Genomic DNA, 22,208 nt, shown 5'->3' on the forward strand with positions numbered 1-22,208 from the left:
TAGGTCAGAATTTGTAAGACAATAGTTGTAAACATAGACACAAAACAGCACAGAACAGACAGTAAATAGACGGTACACAAACAAAGTCAAATTCATGAAAGAAAGATATATGGGCCTCTGGCCAAAAGACCAAGAAGTGATGAAATGAACTTTCTTGATTAGAGTCATATATCCATATGCTGCATTAAATTTGATGAAACATGATGCAGATGTTGATCTCTGAGTACTGTAATACTGTGTGAAGACATGAAGAAGTATCTTGTCAATTAATTGCTAATTTGCATATTTGATGAACTTTCATAATTTGTATGATATGTCTAGAAATGTTGCATCAAATTTGATACCATGTGATACAGATGTAAATCTTCCAGTAGTGTAATGACATGCAATGTTATGTAACAGTATCATGGTACAGATGTTAATCTCACAGTACTGTAATACTGTGTGAAGACATTAAGAAGCATCATGTCAATTATATGCTAATTTGCAAATAGATGAACTTTCATAATTAGTGTAATATGTCCAGAAGTGCTGAATCAAATACGATGAAACGTGGCACAGATGTTTATCCTCCAGAAGTATAGTGGCCTGTAAAGATATGTAGTAGTATCATATCAGTTAACTGCCGATTTGCATATATTATTAATTTTTGTAATTAAGGCTGGTATACCGAGAAATGTTTCATCAAATTTCATGTAACTTGGTACAGATGTTGTGCCCTCATTGCTTTAACAGTGAATAATGACATGCATCAGTGCCATGTTGATAAATTTCATTATGCTTAATTAATGAACTTTCCTAATTTGAGTCATATGTCCAGAAATACTACATCAAATTTGATGAAACATGGTATAGATGTTGATCTCACAGTGCTGTAATACAATTCAGTGACACCCAGCAGTGTCATTTCAATTAATTGCCAATTTGCATACATAATGAACTTTTGTTTTTAAGGAGAATGCCCAGAAGCACTGCATCAAATTGCATGAAATGTGATACAGGTGATAATCTGTCAGTGCTATTATTGAATGAAAAATGATTTGCAACATCCTGTCGATTAATTACAACTTGAGTCAATTTTGTATTTAGGGTGGTAGCCCTGATTGGTTTTATGTTTTCACCACCGTGGAGCTCATTCTCGGCCATTAAGCCTCATCTGTATTGCAGTATTTTTAATCACAGACCCAGTTAATGAACAGGACTCTATCCTCACTCTCCGAGGACCTGTTATTAGATTACCAATTAACAAGTGGGGACTGTGTCATCAACGATGACTTGTTACTTTTCATATTTATACAGAGTTAGAGATCTGATTTTTGGTACACAGGTGGAGCAAAGTATTTTCACTGATTTGACAAAAAGTCTTGTCACCAGGATGACCTTTGATCTCGATTTCACAAATATGCCAATAAGTAACCAAAAGTGCTACATATTTCATATTTGGTGGGATGAAGCACCTTATAGCACCACACCCTGTACCTCATTAATTGTGAGCATATCACAGTCTGTGTTAACTTACAGAGTTAAAGGTCTTATTTTTGGTGTAGAGTGAGAAATAATTATGCAATCAGGCTCTACAGGGCCTGGGATTAGAAATGTAATGCTGGTGCCTTTCGACAATGTATGCGAGTGCTTGGGCTCCCATGAACCTGTTTGCAGCTTTAATTTAAGTTGTTGCTGGCAAAGCCATGATTGCGAAAAGCATTTATGGATTGACATACTAAAACTTTGGGTAAAAGAACATATCTTTCACTCCAACTAAATTTGGGTGTGTTACATCCAACTTCTGAAAATTATCAGTTATCACCAGTTACAGACTGACTGGTGTTAATCAAATTCTGAACCACAAGAAGCCCAGTCGTGTGCCTGTAAAGTACTAGCCCATGTGGCCATGGCCAAGCTGCCATGATAAATACTTGGAGTAGTAGAGCCACTTTGTTTGGGTTTATTCTATTAGCCAAAAATCTTCCTAATATAGAGTTGTGACTTATCAGTGATGGTGCTTCAAAGTCTCATTGCTATTTACTTTCGCTAAAGCTATCTTAGGTCTCTTTCATGGTGCACCTACAACAGAAAAATATATTGATGCTTGTTTAGAACAACTCAGAGCCCGTTATTGTGCTATTGAGATGAGAATGGACGGTTGAAATTTGTTCTGGTATTTCACGAATCAACACTTAAAACTTTTACTCATTTTAGACCCTTGTTTGCAGTAGAATTAATGCCCAATTTTAGACAGTCGCAGAAAAACCCACCCTACCGGGTATTTGATCGTACATGTACATATTGGCAAGAAATGGAAGTGCTTCCCTTGCACTTCAAAGTTTATTTTGTTATTTACAAAAACTTTTTAAACTTTTTTGTGTTTAAAACATGTAGCATGAGGGATTAGTGCAATGCAACCTTAACAATAGCTTCCAATGTCATTGTGGAAATAGGTCTGTGAATGAAATGAACAATATTATAGCCAACACTATTTGTCACTATTGTTTTTCATACAGGGGAGTATAGCTGCAATCTTGTGTGATTTTAGTCAGAATGAAGGAACTGTGCCAATCAACAAGAACCTATGGTAAGTAAGAATGTGAATCAGTTGAAGACATGGGAGTGTTTTGACTGCCTGAGTATCTTTTGTTGTTCATCTCCTCAACTTCCTTTAGATACCAAAGAACAATATATTCATCATCAATGACACAATCTCCACCACTTGGTACACTGCTGACTAAAGTTCCCTCTGAAATAAGAAAATTGTGTACATGTTATATGCACTGGTATATACAGCTGATTTGCCAAACAATTCAAGAAATTCTAAAGTTAACCGAAGGGCTTGTATTAGTGGACAAGACTGAGAAGTTTCCTATTTGCAAATAATATAAAACAATTACAAATGTGTATTTTTAGCTCCTATATGCCATATGGCAATATAGAAGATTTAGGCTAGAAAAAATGTCTGTTGTCTTTATGTGTGTATGTAATATATATGTTTGTACATACGTATGAACTCATGCATGCATACTTGTCCACATCAACAACTTGAGAACCACTGTCTTAGTATTTCGTTAGTATTTCGTTTACAGGTGCATCAGGAGTGGAGATATGAATTTGTTTAGTGAACATGTTCATGCTGAAAATATGCAAATTATGTAATAAAAAGGCAAAGTCAGTCAAAATGCTGAAACTCGGGAATTGCATGCTGGTCAAATTTCGTTAATATTGTGTTCATAGGTTCCTTGTACACACATAATGCAAATTTAATCATTTTATGAAGATGTGTACCATTTTCTATTTTTAGCCCATATTTGGAATGTGTATAAATACCAAAAAGAGCTTTTTAGTCAGTTGGTGGCGTCGGTATGTATGTATGTATGGGGGGATGTATGTTTACTTTGTCATTTTCCCAAAACGTCAATTTTTTCAAAACTACTCATCTGACAGCTTTAAAATTTGGCACACAGGTTCCTAGCTGGTTCAGATTTGAGCAAATCATGGTGAAATCTGCAGTATTGTATTTTTAGACAATTTTATTGGTTTTGGTCAAAAAAATCACATTATAAACTACTCATCCGACAGCTTTGAAATTTGGTAAACTAGTTCTTATACTAGTGGAGATGTTTACCAATTGTAATGAATCTGCAGTGCAGTATTATTAGGGCTAATGTTTTGTTTTTTGGTAGAAAAATTGAATATTGGTATACTTTTTCCTAGGGATGGTTCCTAGATGAGATGTGCAAATTGTAGTGAAAGAACTGCTGTGTAATTTTTTCCAGGCAATTTTTTGAATTTTGGTCAAAAAATCATGTATTTCAAAACTGTTGATTTGACACATTTGAATATTGGCGTACTGCTCCTGGGGATGGAGTTGAGATCTGTGTAAATTGTGGTGAAATCTGCTCTTTTTGGCAACAAAAGCGATAAAAATCATTTCATAATTTACATTCTCACACTTGAGATGCCCCTAGGCATTTGTCACATGACTTAGTCACATGACTAGGTACTGGACCTGTTTACCTACGCATTGATTTATATTTAAACAATTCAATTCAATATTTGGTGTAACAAGGTATAATGTTGTTAGATGGTGGAATGTTGGGCATGGAAATAGAATTTTCTGCAAATATAATTCACTTCACTGATAACAGTGATGGTTTGAAAGTGGACTCATCCTGCCACTATGATACTATGTTTTGTGTTGTGAATTAAAAGCATGTATGGTGTGAACAATCCGGTTACTGCCAGAATGTATGGCATACTTATCTCAGCTGGGTCGACAACACTCCAGAATCGAGTCATACAGTGAGACAAAGTGTACTGTCCTTTGACTTGCTTGAAGACTTGAATGCAAAGTCCACGGTAGTGCAAAGTCTACGTCCAGCATGGCAGTTAGACAAGGTGAACAGTCCTTTTGCTTGCTTGAAGACTTGAGAGCAAAGTCCACCGCAGTGCAAAGTCCAACAGTATAAATCCAGCGTGGCAGTGAGATAAAGTTTGGAAAACTATACTGCTGGAGTTTCCAAAGTCCTGAGATAACACGTCTGTGACAGGATCCCAAATATTGCCTGACTAAACCACGCTGCCCCAGTATTTATACAAATAGTTAGTATAGTTAATCGCACGAGTAGGTGTGCTGTTACAGCTCACCTACAAGGTGTGATTAACGACTTATACCACGAAAAACAGGCCAATCTTCTCTAAAATTTGAAAATTACTGTCAATAAATCATCAACTCTTGATTTGAACACCCACAATGGAATGGGGTGGCCCATTGTACGTCGAAAGGTTCACAGAGGTGATTATGCGCCTGACATGCAAGTTCGGGAGAATGACCTTTCCTAGACAAGTAGGACAAGGGCTCTGGTTAACTGCAAATCTGCTTTTGAATAAGGGCTACAGAGTGGAATTATGCACCTGTGTAGAAGGAAACTGTTTTAGTCTGATTGGTTAAATAAAATGGCTTGCCTTACTCTGTCGCATTGGCTATTGGATAGCAAGAAGAAATTCAATCTGTAGATGCATGTGATTGCCTCATGGATGCATCAGGCTTTCAATGCTGTTTTCATGTTTTGGATGGTCAAGATGGATCTTGTTAACTTGTCTGATCTGATGACCCCAGAGACTTCTTAGAGGTCCATGGACAGCCATGTAAAAACAACCAAAGTGGATTTTACACGGGCAAACTGCCCTATAAGAGCAGCCGCTACTACGGAGTGCATGAAATCCACGATGTGTAGTTCAACTTATAAAAAGTACTTGGCGATGATACCGCCAACAGGACCGTACTATCGATGACCCTTGCCAAGGGGTAATCAAGTTCTCCTCCTAGAAAGTAGACGTCTTTACGTGAAGCAAATGTGCTCGATGGCTTGGATAGAAGGCCATCACACTTGACATTCCGGAAAGGTAATTTATTCTTTTACTAAGATATTTATACAATCATAAAACAAATTCTGTAAAGTGATAAAATTAAATTCATTGATCAAAATATTTTGTTGTGTGTGAAGCAATATCACAGAATTTCTTTCCACTATTCCACAGACGTAATAAAAAGGCTGTACTTATTTTCATGCTATTTGTCACATGTTTTGTGTTTGATAATTTCAGGTGAATGCGGCAACATTTTTGTACCATCAGGGATTCGATGAGCAGCTTATCAAAGAACAAACAGGTCACAGATCAGATGACGGTTTACTCGCCTCAAATGTTTGTCTACCGCACTACAAAAGCATGTGTCGAATACATTACTACCACTTTCATCTGGGGTTAAATCAGAGGAAGCTGTATGTAAACCAGTTTCTTAAGTTGCTACAAAACAACATAACAAAACAGACAGGATTGGTCCAACCCAAGAAGTCAATCTTAAAATAGACAGACCTTCATCAACAAATCGTGTTGCTTATATTGAGCATGGTTCAAAGAAAGTTAAAATTGAATTGAAATTGAAAATGTGATGTTATAACATATCAGTTGAAAAATTGTCTTTATTGTGTTATTGAATGTGTGTGAATGCTTAAGGTATCTCGACTGGACCTATTGTTCTCATGCAAATTAGCAATCGTTCATACTTTTTAGTCCCCTACGGACACTGTACGGGGGGACTCATAGGTTTGGTCATGTCCGTGCGTCCGTCCGTCCGTGCTTGCGTCTGTCCATCCGTCCGTTCACACAGATATCTCAGAGATGCCTGGAGTGATTTCATTCAAACTTAGTACAAGGATTACTTCATATGCCATACATATGCACATTGATTTGTTTTGTGATAAGATCCAATATGGTCGCCGTTCGGCCATTTTGTTACGATTTTTTCATGTACGAAGCCATAACTCAGGCACATCTCAACTGATTTTATTCAAAGTTGGTATAAGGACATTGACCTATATCATACATATCCACATTGATTAGTTTTGTGATACGATCCAATATAGCCGCCGTGTGGCCATTTTGTTACTATTTTTTCATGTACGGAGCCATAACTCAGGCACATCTCAACTGATTTTATTCAAAATTGGTACAAGGACATTGACCTATGTCAGACATATGCACGTCAATTTGTTTCACGATATGATCCTGTATGTCCGCATGGCGGCCATTTTGAGCTATAACACAGACATATTATCACCAGTATCATTCAAAGTTGGCACAAGGACATTGACCTATGTCATACGTGTATATATATGCACATCAATTTGTTTCACGGCATGTAGCAGCATCATATGAATTATTGAATTTTCATAATTAGTCTGATATGTCAAGAAATACTGCATCAAATTTCATGAAACTTGGTACAGATGTTGAGCTCACACTGCTTTAACAGTGAAAAAGACATTTATCAGTGTTATGTGAATTAATTTGTAATTGCATATGTAATGAACTTTCCTAATTAGAGTGATATATCCACAAATACTGCGTTATAAAAATTTGATGATACATTGGTACAGATTTTGATCTCATAGTGTTGCCAATACAATTCAATGACACTTAGTGGTATCATTTTAATTAATTGCTAGTTTGCATTTAAATAATGAATTTTTGTTTTTATGGTGAATGTCCTAAGTGCTGTATCAAACTTTATGAAATATGGTACTGGTGATAATCTGTCAGTGTAAGGATAGGATGCAAAAATGTTTGGCAGCATCCTGTGGATTATCTACTAATTGATTCATTTTAATGACCTTTTGTAATTAGTATGGTGGCTTACATTGGTTTTATGTTTTCACCACGATAGGACTCAGTTTTGGCCATTAAGCCCCATCTGTATCGCAGTATTATTAATCACAGACCTAATTAATGAAGAGGACTCTATCCTCTCTGAGGACTTGTAATTAAAGTACCCATTAACAAGTGGGGACTGTGTCATCAACGATGACTTGTTTTCATATTTAAATGAGTAATCACTGCACTTTTATTGATATGATAATGATTTTCTTTCATTAACGTGTGGTGATTACTTATTTACATATAATAAAAGTATGACTGATTACTAATTTGCATAAGAACAATATGTGTCAGTCGTGTTTTCAGGGATAAATGGATGGCAAGAACAATAGGTCACATGACCTGGAGTGGTATAATATAAGAAAACAAAGAACAATCCAGAACTGCTATTGATATATCACTGCTCTAAAACATCTCCACCTGTGACTAATTTGAATTTCCAGGTCATGAAAGACAGTGACCCTAAGAATGTTCTAGTTTAATTAATTAAACTCAAGTCATGAGTGTGGGGAAAAAATGATCTACATAACACACCCCTTCTTTAGAAAAAAAATTTTCAAAAGAAAAATCTCACTTTTACAAATGTTATTAAAAGTATGAACAACAAACTCTAAACACAAGAGATTAGATTGTCTCTGCCCTTGATATGTCTAATATAAAGGTTACATCGTAACATCAAATTTGATTGTTCAGGAGTGCATTTCTGGAACTGTTTTGGCCAATAGAAAATGCCCAAACAAAACTGCGATACTTCTGTAAGTTTTATTTGTCATGGCGGTCAAGTATACTAGTGCCTGGCCATTTTCTGTTCCAATTTTCCAAACGTAGATAGACTATAACTGTGTATAGTAAGTAAGACAAGAGTGGAAAGAAAGCAGATAGCTTTGAAAACAAGATAACAGACACAAAGAAGCCCTGAGAGAATACAGAAACGGAAAGGATGGACAAAGTGTTTGAACTGAACATTGATTGAAGGTCAGTACACATAGTAGTACCTGTATGCATATTGTACATGTCAGCAGCGAGATGACTTTGAAAATCAAGCGGCTCAAATATGTCACTCATCAAAGGCATCTGGGACATTTAGTGAGCTGTGTAATGAGACTGTGTAACATGAACACCATGTTTGAACTAACACAACTACCAAGAGGTATTTCATGTGATTCACTATAGAAAGTACATTGTAAATCAAAATATGAGCGTGTAGGGGACATGAAGTCATTTCTGGCAAAGTCAATCAAAATTTTATCTATAATTTGTACCATAATTTGGCAATGTCAGTGAATTTACATAACAATTCTGCAGTCATCCATATTTATTAATAGTAAATACAGTATTTTTTGGCTTGGCCTATAATTACTTATCACTGGTTATGACTACTGTAAATGTTCACTTATTACTTCTGAATGTTCGTGAGAGTGTGGGACAAGACTGGCACTTTCTCCAACTGATACTTTTAATGAGTTTGCTAATTCATCTGTACCAGCTTTGCATTTGTATTTCTATGTCTCATATTTTCAAGACTGTTGACTTGAATTGATAAAGTTTATTTTGACATGTCATGTCATGTCTACTTTTCATGTAATATTGTTTGCTAAAATCAGATTTCATCTCTCTTTCAGATAACTCTTATGTGGCATTAGCATGACAGAGAACGACATGTCATGATGTATGAATGGTGCAAAAGGGGAGAAGTTATGGCAACTGCTGTCTTGCTTCAGCTAGAGACAGTGCACATTTCTAGATTTGTCTGAAACTTGTGAAAGCTCTGTTTGAACCCGAGATTTGATCAAAGGATGACAATAAAGATGTTATTAACGGAAGTATTAGTTTGTTTGTACCATCATTCAGTGTAGTCCATACAAAATAGATGTTGCTTTTTGCTTGTACAATGTCGCTCTTTGCAAATTCCCAGTTTACTAACAAATTTTGAAATTTACTAAAACCTTTGAGACTGAATTTGTAAATTTACTAAGAATTTCCAGAAGCCAGGGGAAATGGGCATTATGCCATACCAGTGCGATGGGCGACCAGAAAGTCCATGGAAATCAAGCAGGTTGTTCTTACATGAACATTGCTGTTTGATGTTTCAACACCCAAGGAAACATTTGCAATTAATAGTCAATACGACATATTAATCACAATATTTTAATTTTGTATCAGGCTATCACAAAACAATATTGTGATCATCGCAGTCCAGCTGTTATGAGTAAGCATGTGTACTTGGCTGGGCCGATCGAGTTTCCGCAAAAAAATAAATTTACTGTCATGGACAAGCTAAAGTGATGTCTTTCATAAATATGTCCATTCAATATCCAAAGAAAATCAAGGCTATCAGTGATACAAAGAAAGTTTGTTTTGAATTATATTTTTCTTTGTAAACTACAGTTCTTTGATGCAGTGCGGTCGTCTGGCAATGAACTCAATCCGTCATCACAGCAGATGTAGTGCATGCAATACACAGTCCACACTGCCCAGTCTTAAGTGCATGTTTTCCTGTTATAATTTAATCGGGTCAGAATTTGGTAGCAAGGAACATACAAAATATTGCAGATCAGTCAATTTTGGTGATATTGTTAAAGGCCAGGGACTTGATACCCGGGATCAAGTTAATCCCGTTCACCTTTGACATTCACGGGCAGGATGGAATGTTTATGTCTTTGTAAATTACGGTCACCATTAGTGTGCACAGGAGGTTGTGAACAGGCCAATGTGTTGACATGCAAACAACAGATTATACGTAACTGAATATAACGGCGAGACCAGTACACTGAGCAGACTGAGAAACATTTCATGAAGCGGCCCACAATGCTTGTAGCAATAACAGGGGTACTTCAACAGTAATGACAAAGGTACAGCACGACGCCGCTGCAACTGACGGCTTTATTACGTTCCAAATTAGGCCTACCCGGGGCCCGGACGCAGACTGCAACTGTACAATCGCTGCAGCTAAACAATAGCGTAGACGTCGTGCCATTGCCAAGATACTCTGCTATTACCGATCGTTTCGTCTACAGAACTACTAAAAGCCCTCTCACTAAAAAAATAATTACGGTTTGAAATCGTTGAATTAATCTGAAATTAACACCGTGGTGCATTAATCTATAAAAGATTATTAACAGAAATAATAAAATGTAACATCACCTATCATAAGAAACGTGATGTTGAAGAACATATTTCTTTGAAGAGAAGACTGTAGCGACTTTTTTCTGTAAGTATAATATAACTTTAGCAAACTTGCGAATCAAGCATCTGAAGAGTATCTTCAACACTTTTGGTTTTGTTCTACTCTTGTTATAAAATAAGTCAAATTTCGGGAAAGTATCTGTACATTTTCGATATCTGTGCAGCGCAAATGTGTAAACCGACACAGCATCCATCCATCCTATAGACCATGATCAGTTTGCGAGTGCATAAACCACCTCTACCTCTCTCTCTCTCCTCTCTCTCTCTCTCTCTCTCTCTCTCTCTCTCTCTCTCTCTCTCTCGTCTAGCCATTTGATGTTTTATTTTGCCAACATTTATTTAACGCTTCACGATCACCACTCAATGTTAATGTCAATTTCGATTTACGAAGTTTACCGGATAACTTCGTAACTGGAAATATGTCACGACATGGAGCTAGTTATCACCATCGAAAGTCTGTAAACGTTTCTGCTCCCGAATGGACGTATTTAAATGCACATATTAAATGCACAGGTGACTAATCGTGCATAAAATATTGAATTGCAATATGAATTTCACAGTTGAGAAGGTCTATGACTTTCAAACTAGACGTACAAACAACAATAAACATGGCGGATCAATGATATCGAAGTATTTTTTCCTCGCAACCGCTGGTGAGAGCGACTCGCAGAAATTTTCCGACCTGGTAAATATTTGGCTTTGCCCCGTGTGCTGGGTTATGTACATGTAAACTAATAACAAAAGTTGAGCATTTTCTGTAAATCGATAAGCCTTTCGAACACGAAAGATTCGGATATCTGAACCTCAACAGTAACTACGCAGCTCGAAAGTTATCCTACGACAGGACAGGAACATTGGTCAAAGCCTGATTTCGCATGGTAGCTACAGAAACACGCTGTTCATTCTTAGATAGCATGCAATGTACTGCGTACTGCTGATAACATGGTCTGTGAACTGTTGCCGTCCCTACACACCATCAGTTGCCTAACATTCACAGGATTCAATCACGTGTGTCTTCAAATTTTGATACATGAATTCTACCAATCATCAACCACGGAACACATAAAAAAACAATGGTCGCGGGTAAGGGTTCAAAGACGTTCACGAAGAGACACCATCATTGTCGCAGAATTGTTTTGACTAGTTTTAGGAGAATATGGGCGATCTGCGTACTGTCGCACATCAAACCGACAAGTGTACGCTTTTAACAGATAAAAATATGATGTCCGAAAATTTTTTTATTCAACTATATATTGAGTCATCGCCTTTGTTATCGCCTAAACATCCCCGGGTTTTTTCCGGAGAGACTGCAACATGAATATCCCCTAATAATAGAGTACGGCTGTTCATCCAATATATTTTTCACTGTTTCGCAAAACATCTCGTCAGATATGTGCTTTGGCGAACGGACCAAGTTTTGTACGTTGGTCAAAAATAAATGACAATATAGGTTTGGATATTACATCCGTCATATTAGGACAGAGTATTGAAGATGAAATTACTTTCATCGATCGACAAAGAAGAGAAAGATTGAGTCAGTGAATATCAAATCATAGACGGGAGAATCGAGACAGTCCACTGTCTATAGTTTACTCAATTGTAAACAAAAGTATTTCGATGAATTGACTAATGCAAACAGAAAGGAAATTATATTCAACTTGAAAAAAGTCACCGCTTTTCCTTGACATCGGATTCCATGGCAATGGAGCAACACACGATGTCGTTTAGGTCCTCAAAAATCTTTTAATACGGCAAGACGATAATAATAATACTTTTCACCGTACGACAGCAAAATCTAAAAGAACTTGAATCTGAACTTTACATGACAGTTCTGTGGAAGAAACGATTGGAAATAGCGGCGTGTCGTGGTACGGCGTCTACGCAAGAACGCGCTATGGCTTGAGTGACATACTAGCGGGCACAGGCGCTCGAGCTGGGTAGTCTGCTTAATAGATCGCTTTTCGGGTCGGTCTATCAATCCCGTAGTCGACATGCCTGCACTGCAACCTAAATGAGTGTTTAGATTGCAGTTGTGGGCATATCGACTACGGGATCAATAGATTGAGCCGAAAATCGATCTATTAGCAGACTCCCAAGCTACATAGCGCCTGTGCTTGCGGGTCTGCACTGCGGTCGCTGCATCTAATTACAATAATGTGGCATATCTAACATGTTGACATCGCAAACGTTTACCGCTTCACACCTGTATCGCGTCCTTTTTTGAGTGACAGCTTGCAGACCTTTGTTACGGCCGCTTGCCACGCTAGTTGAAGACAAAGAGAAATACCTTCATCGATCAAGATATGTATGCTCAAATCATAAAATTTTATAGTTACATTCAATTACTAGATATTCGTAGTTAGGTATAGGTGCATGGACGCCTAAATTTCTTCGCCCGTGACCATTTTGGCATGTTTTTTACGGAGCGATTGAGCATGACGCCATCCAAGCCACGCTTTACATGAACTAACTCCAACGGGGGCAGCTAGCTATTTATACCCGGCCCTGGCCTTTAAGCTAGACAAATTCCAAGTTTGGTGGACATGTGAAAATTATGTTTTTGGCTTTGTGTACGAGATGGTACGTTTACCAATCTTAGACACTCACTGCTAAAAAAAAAATAGGTTATATTACAGTTTCACATTTCAACCCTTTCTTGGCAGCTTTCTCAGCATCATTCCCAAAGCCTCTCTCCTTGCATCCCTACCACTAAATGCACTGAGGAGCAACGGTGTCATCATTGACGCTATTTTTGTAATTAGTGTGATATATCTAGAAATGCTGCATCAAGTTTCGTGAAACGTGGCACAGATTTTGATCTTTTGGTGATGTAATGGCATGCATTGTTATGTAGTAGTATCATGTCAATTAACCGCTGATTTCCATATTTGATAGATATTCGTCATTAGACTGGTATTTTAAGAAATTGCTCATCAAATTTCATGAAACTGGGTACAGATGTTGAGCTCACATTGCTTTAAATACTGTAAGAAATTTGAAATACTATATGAATTTGATGAAACTTGGTACAGATGTTTATCTTTCAGTACTTTGATACTGTGCAAAGACATAAAGTAGTATCATGTCAAATGATTGCTAATTTGCATATTTTATGAACTTTCATAATTATCATGATATGACCAGAAATGCTGTATCAAATTTGATAAAAAACATGGTACAGATGTTGATCTTCCAGTAGTGTTATGGCATGCAAAGATATATAGAAGTATCATGTCAATTACTGCTGATTTGCACATTTAATGAATTTTCATAATTAAGCTGATAATGGCAAGAAATAGTTCATCAAATTTCATGAAACTTGGTACAGATGTTGAGCTCACATTGCTTTAGCATTGATGAAAGCCACAAGGCAGTATCATGTTAATCAATATTTAATTTACATATGTAATGAACTTTCCTAATTAGAGTGATATGTCCAGAAACACTTCATCCAATTACATGAAACTTTGTACAGATACAATTCATTGATACTTAGCGGTATCGTTTATGAAATGTGGTACACGTGATTATCAGTCTGTGTTATAATAGAATGCTAAAATGTTTTGCAACATCCTGTCGATTAATTACTAATTGACTTATTTTATGACCTTTTGTAATTAGTGTGGCAGCTCACATTGGTTTTACGTTTTCACCACCATTGAACTCATTCTTAATCTTACACCCAATTAATGAACAGGACTCTACTAAGGACTTGTAATAAAAGTACCCATTAACAAGTGGGGACTGTGTCATCAACGATGACTTGTATGTATCTTTGGTCTAATTTCTCTGTGAATGTTTTTAAGAAATGAGAAAAGCATATCTTCAGGATTATAGTAAATTGACAGGTTTTACATACACTTTTGTGCAAAGTAACAGCCTTTTGTTTGTTAACTTATTACTTTTAACATTAGAAGAACTGTTCAGAAAAAAAGCAGTGGGTTTTCTCAGTAAACTGCATATCTCTGATAACCCCTCATTTCAGCAGTTCTGAATTGTTTTGATTTTCACATGCAGTAAATTATGGAAAAACTGGTGTAACTGGATTTTTTAACCACAGCTCTATTGTTAAGTTATTTTTAGCTCACATTTGGTTATACCAATGTGAGATTATCATATAAGCTGAAGTCGGTGGCGTCTGTATGTATGTGTGTATGTATGTATGTACGTACAGTATGTCCGTCAACTTCAAAAACTCACGAACCGCTGCTCTTTTTAGTGCAGTATTTGGTCTGTTGATGCATCCTGGGCTGCAGATGGGATTTTCTTCAAATGAAGTTTGCGTTGCCAAAATTATGCAAATGAGCTTAAAAAATGTGAAAATGGTCAAAAATCAATAACTCAAGAACCGCTGGTTTGATTGCTTTGAAAATTAGTATACAAGTACCTTAGGTAGACCTTATACAGTTTTATGTATATCATGAAGATATCTTGAATTTTGCATTTTTGCTGAATTTTTTTGTGATTTTTCTCAATTTCAGTAAAAATTCTTCTTCTCTGAAACCGCGAGCCCAATCGCTCTCAAATTTGGGTTAGATGTTTGCAAGGGTGTTACCCTTCTAATATGTTGAAATTATGACAGAATTGGAAAAAATTACTGTTTTGGGGCAATTTTTGTCATTTTTGGTCAAAAAATCGTAAAAAATATTTTCATTTTAAAGCCCCTGGACAGACAGCTTTTATATTTGGTGTACAGATGTCCAGGGATGACAATAGTTAGATATGTGAAAGTTGTCCTGAAATAGACAAATTTGTATTTTTAAGACAATTTTGTCATTTTTGGTCAAGAAAACTTGTTCTCAAAATTAATTGTCTGATAGCTGTGTAGTTTGGTACAAAATTCCTGAGGGTATGTTATTAGATAAATTTTCTGCTCAAAGTGTTGGGAAGCCCCCCAAATTTGTATATTTTAGGTAATTTTCTCAGTTTGTGACCTTAAATGACCTACACCAACCCAGGATATGTTGTGAGACAGTTTCGAAGGCTGTGAACATAATTTTGTCATATTTGGTATCTATTTGTAATAAAATTTGATCCAGAAAACAAAGCTGAGGTAATTTTTTTCATTGCGGATCAATTTTTGCAACATTTCCATGTAAGACACGCAAGAACTGATGAGAAATTTTGATCCAGGATAATTCCAGATGTCTAAATCACCCCCCCCCCCCCCCACAGTGGAAGGCATTTCACTATCTGTAACTAATTTGAGTGCTGTTTACATCAAATTATAGCACTCATAGCATTAATTAAAAAATCCCCAAGATTGTAAATATATTCCCTGCCATCTGGCCTTATGTAAACATGATCAACAAAGGGATGGAACATTTGATATTCAGGAGGGGGTAGGGTCTAGAAGATTGATGAGGTAGCATTACTTTTTACCAGATCCCTTGTACATTTTTTCCCACTCTTCCAACCTTTTCTTTTTGTCAAGCCTTCTCTGGCTAATTGTTTTGTTGACATTTGCTTATGTATGTAGGATCTGCTTGTCCTATTGCTATAGAAGTTGATATGCATGTTCCTAAAGATGACCTCCAGTACCTAAGTTGCAGACCTTATTTGCTTTTGTCATTCTTGTTTTTCTGGATTAAATATTTCTTGAATGGACCAATTCAAACTGAATGTGAGCACACTGTCCTTGACGGTATTTTTTATTTATCTGTTTTCTCTATAAGGATAATTATATCTGAAATAAACATTAATAATAATGATAATAATAATAAAAAGGCATATTCTTCAAACAACTCGTCTGACAACATTGAAATTTTGCATCTAAGTCTCTTTGGATAACTCAGACTTCCGATGTTGTAATGAAATCTAAAAGTTTTGATTTTAAGAATATTTTTGCTAATTTTGGTCAAAAAATCTGAAATATAGAAAATTACTTATCAGACTTCTTTAAAAACTTTTTATACAAGTCCCTAATGATGACACAGTTATATAATGCTGAAATGTTTTTTGTGCGATACTTTCAGCACCAAACTTGAAGAGATATCATGTTTTGTGATTCAAATTAAATACATTAAGAATTATGGCCATCTCTTTGCAACAGTACAGACTTAAAATAGGTGGTTTCCATTGTATACACTTCAAACAGGAATTTAAACAGGGCCAGGTTTATGTACTTTTCTCTGAGCTGGATCATTGTTTGTATGACATGAACCCTACCTTCAACATTAAACTGGTCCAATAATCATTCCATTCAAGGTAATACATTACTAGGTCTATGGGACATTTGTGATTTATAAATTCAAGTAGGATCATCTTCTCCCTCACTGTACCATGGCCTGTGCAAACCTAAGACAATAGCAACTTTGACAGACATATTCCATGTGAGGGACTTCATCTGTCCACCTGTATACCCATCTTTATCATAAACCAACACTCAGACTTAGTAACCATATTGCAACCATTGATCACATAGCCAACTATTTTTCAAATTTAGCAAAGTAATTCCATTTATACATCAGACATTAACTTCACATGCACATCAAAACAACATTAAGTCCACTATTTTCTGGATATCCATTGACCAATACCACTTCACCATCATCCATCAATCAGAGTTCGCGTTACGCAAAAAACGTGCGTATTTACGCATTGAAATTGACTGTCTACGCATTTTTTTCATTGTTAAGCGTTTTCTATGCGCAAAGGATAACAGTAAAATATTTTCAAAAGCACTCCCCGCGACTGAGCTTAGGCGACAACCAGACAAGATGAGTGCCGCTTGACATTAAATTTGTTGCAACATTTCTGTCAATCACTCATTTTGTGTGGAAAGTTTTGGATTCTCTGGGCGTGGTCTGAAAAATCGGCATCGTAGTTCAAAGGCAGTGCACAGGGGCTCACAAGTGGCTATTTAAGTCAATATTACAGCGTTTTTCTTTCTTTTTCAATGTTACAAATAAAGCTGAAGAGCACAACATTTGTGTAGCTGTCTTTTGTGTAGCTTGTATTGGCATGTATAGTGCGCCCTCAATGGGGAATGTGACATATGTAAATACGACCTTTAGTTCCGTGACCTCTAGCCAATTCCTCTGGCCATGCCTTCTGGACACGTGTACAGACGTCGCCGTGTTTACAGTAAGCATAGTGAGGGCAGGGCAGGAAGTAGGCATGGCTAGAGCCGGGCCTAGAGGTCACGGAACTAAAGGTCACATTTACGAGGACTAACTATACATGCCAATACACGCTACACAAAAGACAGCTACAGAAGTGTTGTGCTTTTCAGTTGGATTATTTGTAACATTGAAAAAGAAAGAAAAACGCTGTAATATTGACTTAAATAAGCACTTATGCGGCCCTGTGGGCAGTGTCATGTCAGCTGTGCCTATGACACATGTTGCTAATTTTCAGGTGAGGGATAGTTTCCTAAACTTATTTGTGAGTGACTGACAGAAATGTTGCAACAAATTAAATGCCAACTCAGTGTTCATGACCACACAGAATTTGATGTTACTGAGTATGGAAGGCCCGCCAACAGGTGAATTCCGATTTGACCATGCCAGGGAGATTTTCATTGCTAGAGCTCGTCGAAATCCTGATAAATTTTGAACATGGCCAGACACGCCTGGATAAACTGCCATAACTCTTTTGCGTTGCCCGATGTGCTTTGACGGTCGCATGTATACCCTTCCTTGTTACGTTTCAGCATGTTTGAAACACACAGCCCAGTTGTTCAAGTTGTTCTTTAAACTATTTTCATTAAAATAATCTTAGATCGTACAATCCGAATATGTAGTGTAGGTTTATTGAACGGCACACTGTATTTTGCAGTCAGTTTTTTCATCAACAGAGTGCAGAAGTGAAATTACGCATTCAAATACAGCCATTACGCAATTTTAGCAGACTAATGCGTATGCCATACGTGAGGAGAAAAAAGTTACCGCGAACACTGATCAATGGTTTCCAAATTCATTTACCACGTTGGGACTATTTTTACCCAATATTGCCAGTTCCTTGGGCATTTGTGTCATTTCTTCTGCGTCAGACATGAGATGAAGTTGATTGTCTGATGCAGCACACATGACACCCATGTTGATATACCATAGGAACAGGCAATATTGGGTAATAACCTCTAAATATTACTATCCAATTGAATGTTTGATATCTACCATCTGTACAATTACAATTACTGGTGAAAAATACTTGTGAGCATGTGAAATACAAACTTTCTTTGCCTACATTATTCTAAAGTGATGTAAAACGAGGGTTATACTTACTAGTATTTCACTGATAAACAACTATTGTTTAAATGATCACATGTACAGTTTTGTAAGAAAGTCAAGAAAATCTTAAGTATGTAAAGGTCAAAATATATATTTAAATAATAACACACGCCAGCAAGGGCAAGATCACGATTTGTTGCCTGCCTAAGGGCTGGTGCTCATGACGGTAATATTGATGATGACCGAGCGGAAGGCAAGGGCATCATCAATATTACCGTCATGAGCACCAGCCCTTGGGCAGGCAACAAATCGTGATCTTGCCCGTGCTAGCGTGTGTTATTAATTTTATTACACCGAACAAACACTTTGTTTTTGAAACTTTCCTCAGAATGTAGTCAAGTGTCGATCGAGACTCGCCACAGTGAAATGTTCTATTTGTTGCTCGATCGCAATGCTGCACGAGGTTGAATTAACGTCTAAAAAAGAAGACAGTGTTGTTCAAGCTTTTCTTGTTTAATGTACTAAACGTCTTCGTGTACTTCAGGTCGAGCTAATTTCTTGTACCTTTACAAAAGCCATTGCTTCACAGAAAATACCAAGCAAATGTACGCGATGATGTGGTATGCGCAGAAAGGACGGGCAGTATTCCAGAACGTGGTAGCGGGCTATATCACTGCACGCGACAGGGCTATCAGCGCAGGCGACAGGGCTATATCACCTATGCCATGTTCTATCACTTTTTGTTCTATATCACGTGAGTGAGGCTCAGCCAATCACAGTACCTGAATAATACGTGAGGTGTAATAATCTGTTTTATCCTAATCCACAGGTCAATATCATACATCTTCTTAATGGCATCAACATCGTTTGTACTATTAACGTTTTGTTACTACATAGTGGACGTGCAGAAATGGTGGTCAGGGGGACCTTTTTATCATGCCGGTGAGTGACTATTTATTTTAAAATTGTTGAATTCAATCTGAAATTAACTATACCACTAGCAGAATAACATGAATACTTACAGAGGAACATGTACCATCGCACCTGTAAACTAAATAAACAATTTTGAACGATCATTACCTGGTCTCTGGGGATGGAAGTGAGAATAAATGAACTAGTAGAATATTTACATACTGAAAGTAACAAGATTGCACATTTATGGTTGTTTAAAATTAATCATTCAAAGCCAGTGTGGTAAAATCTGAATTGGTTTGAAATTAAATATTATAAAGATCTTGAAAATATGAAATATTTTTCAAAGGTGTTTAGGGGTTATCAGGTAAGTCTTGTTGTATACCCACAGTACAACTATCTATAGGACTGCTCTTTAAAACCAACTGCTGGACCAATGAGAGTTTACTAGCAAATTCATATCATGATTGTTTTCTTTTGAAATCAGGTTAGTGTTTTTAATACAAGTGTATTTATTTTTAGGCTATATTTATGGGTCTAGATTAGATATGTCTGTTTAATGATGTTGTATTTAAGTATTAGATCCTATCAAAGGATGACACAATGTCAGCAGTCAAGAAATATTAGGCTGTGGGCTAGAGTGGGTCTTCATACACCCCAGGATAACAAACCTGTATTTTTCAGAAGCCTTGGGATCCCTAGAATACGAATTGGAATTTTCACAGAAAAAATATAGGGATGCAATAACTGTAAGGCATGATTTGAAGGGTACTGCAAAATCTCAAATTTGCGACCCACGTGCATTATTAGCGAAGCAGAGCTTATCAAATAGGCTGATTTCCCGTCATCATCGTCGTTGTCGCCCGTCAACAATTGCCTTCTCCTCTGAAACCACAAGTCCGATTGCTTTGAAATTTCATATGCAGTTCACTGGGGGTGACCTCACTTAAGTTTGTTCAAACCATGGTGAAATTTTCATATTTGTATTTTTGGGGCATTTGCTGTTTTTGGTAAAAAAGTCTTTTTCTCTGAAATAGCATGTCGGATTGCTTTGAAATTTAATGTGCAGTTTACTTAGGTTGACTTCAATTAGATATGTTCAAATCGTGGTGAAATTTGCGTATTTGTATTTTTAAGGCAATTTGTGTTATTTTTGGTCAAAAATCTTTAAAAGTCTTCTTCAAAAGTACAGGTCAGATAGCTTTGATATTTGGTACGTAGGTCCCTTGGGATGATCCATTTCAGATTTGTTCAAGTTGTGCAGAAATATGCAAATTTGTATTTTTAAGGCAATTTTTTGTCATTTTTGGTCAAAATTTTTTTTTCATCAGAACCACTTTTCCGACAGGTATACAGATTTAAAGGGCTGAGCAAAATGTGATATATTCAAATAATGAAATCTACCATTTTGCATTTTTTGAGCAATTTTAGCCATTTTGGTCAAAAAATTTGTTTCTCAAAAAGTACAGGTCTGATAGCTTTGAAATTTTGTATACACGTTTCAACAGATGAACTAAGTGATACATCTTGAAATTATGATAAAATCTGCAATTTTTAGCTCTCATTTGGTATACCAAAGAGAGCTTATCGTATAAGGTGAATCAGTCATTTGCATCTCATTTACATGTCGTCTGTGTATATGTATGTATGTATGTAAGTATGTATGTATGTCTGTTAGTCCGTCCAGATCAAAAACTCCTGAACCGCAGCAGCTGGCATTTTAGTATTTAATAAAATGGTGCACCCAGGGGTGGATATGTGAATTTGTTAAATGAACATGTCAGTGTCAAAAATATGCAAATGAGGAAAAAAAAGGAAAAATCCTGCAAACTGCTAAAACTCAGTAACCGTTGGTCAGATTTGGTTGAAACTTGATATGTAAGTTCCTTTAGATATTCTAAATTAGGTGTGTACAACTGTGGATGAAATTTGCGTGTTTGGGTAATTTGTTTCAGTTTTTAGTCAAAAAATCTTTTTCTCTGAAACTGCTTGTCCGATTGCTTTGAAAGTTGGTATCTATGTTTGTAATTTTGGGGCAATTTTCCAAATTTTTGGTCAAACATTTTTTTCTCCAAAAACTACTCATCTGATGCCTTTGATATTTGGTATGCAGGTTCATAAGCATGATCAAAATGTGATGTGTTCAAATTCATATGAAATTTACAATTTTGTATTTTTTGGGGCAAATTTTGTCATTTTTGGTCAAAAAAATGTACTCCTCAAAAACTGCTCATTTGATATCTTTGATGTTCGGTATGCAGGTTCCTAGGGTTTATCTCAATATGATGCATTGAAATCAGAATGAAATCTGCAATTTTGTATTTTTGGGGCAATTTTTGCCATTTTGGTCAAAAAATTTGTTTCACAAAATGTACTTTTTAGCTACTATATTTGATATTGAGTAGAAATAATTCCTATGGACGATCTTAATTTAATTTTAATATGTTCAAATTATACCTTCTTCAATTACATATTTTTGCAGCTATTTTGGACACCGTGGTGCTAAGCACCAAAGGTGTCCTTTGTCGCCACAATGTCTGTGTGTGTGTCCGTCTGTCCGCTCCGTCCGTCCGTCTGTCCGTCCGTCCGTAGTTATTATATTCTTCGAAAAAATAATAACATAAGCTTGAAATATAATAATCGCAATCATACCAATCCATAATCCAATGACAGTAGGTCGGAATTCGCAAGACAATAGTTGTAAACATAGACATAAAACAGCACAGAACA

The 22,208-nt window shown here is 36.5% G+C and overlaps 1 protein-coding gene across 5 annotated transcripts in view; it reads left to right on the top strand.

The window, feature by feature from the left end:
* LOC139122446 (heparan-alpha-glucosaminide N-acetyltransferase-like) overlaps positions 1-22,208 on the top strand; it is a 381,449-nt gene that overhangs the window by 263,652 nt on the left and 95,589 nt on the right. For 4 of the 5 annotated variants that reach the window (XR_011549472.1, XM_070687822.1, XM_070687823.1 and 1 more), the window contains 2 exons: positions 2,502-2,572; positions 19,396-19,508. Coding sequence is in view for 4 of the 5 variants with exons in the window: in XM_070687822.1 (XP_070543923.1) it covers positions 2,502-2,572; positions 19,396-19,508 (184 nt within the window). In the remaining variant the exon portion in view is untranslated. Of the gene's footprint in view, positions 1-2,501; positions 2,573-5,598; positions 5,885-19,395; positions 19,509-22,208 lie in introns of those variants that run through there. The other variant, XM_070687820.1, reaches the window with a different exon arrangement.

The sequence above is a fragment of the Ptychodera flava genome, chromosome 22 (genome assembly GCF_041260155.1).
Source record: "Ptychodera flava strain L36383 chromosome 22, AS_Pfla_20210202, whole genome shotgun sequence".
Taxonomy (NCBI): Eukaryota; Metazoa; Hemichordata; class Enteropneusta; family Ptychoderidae; genus Ptychodera; species Ptychodera flava.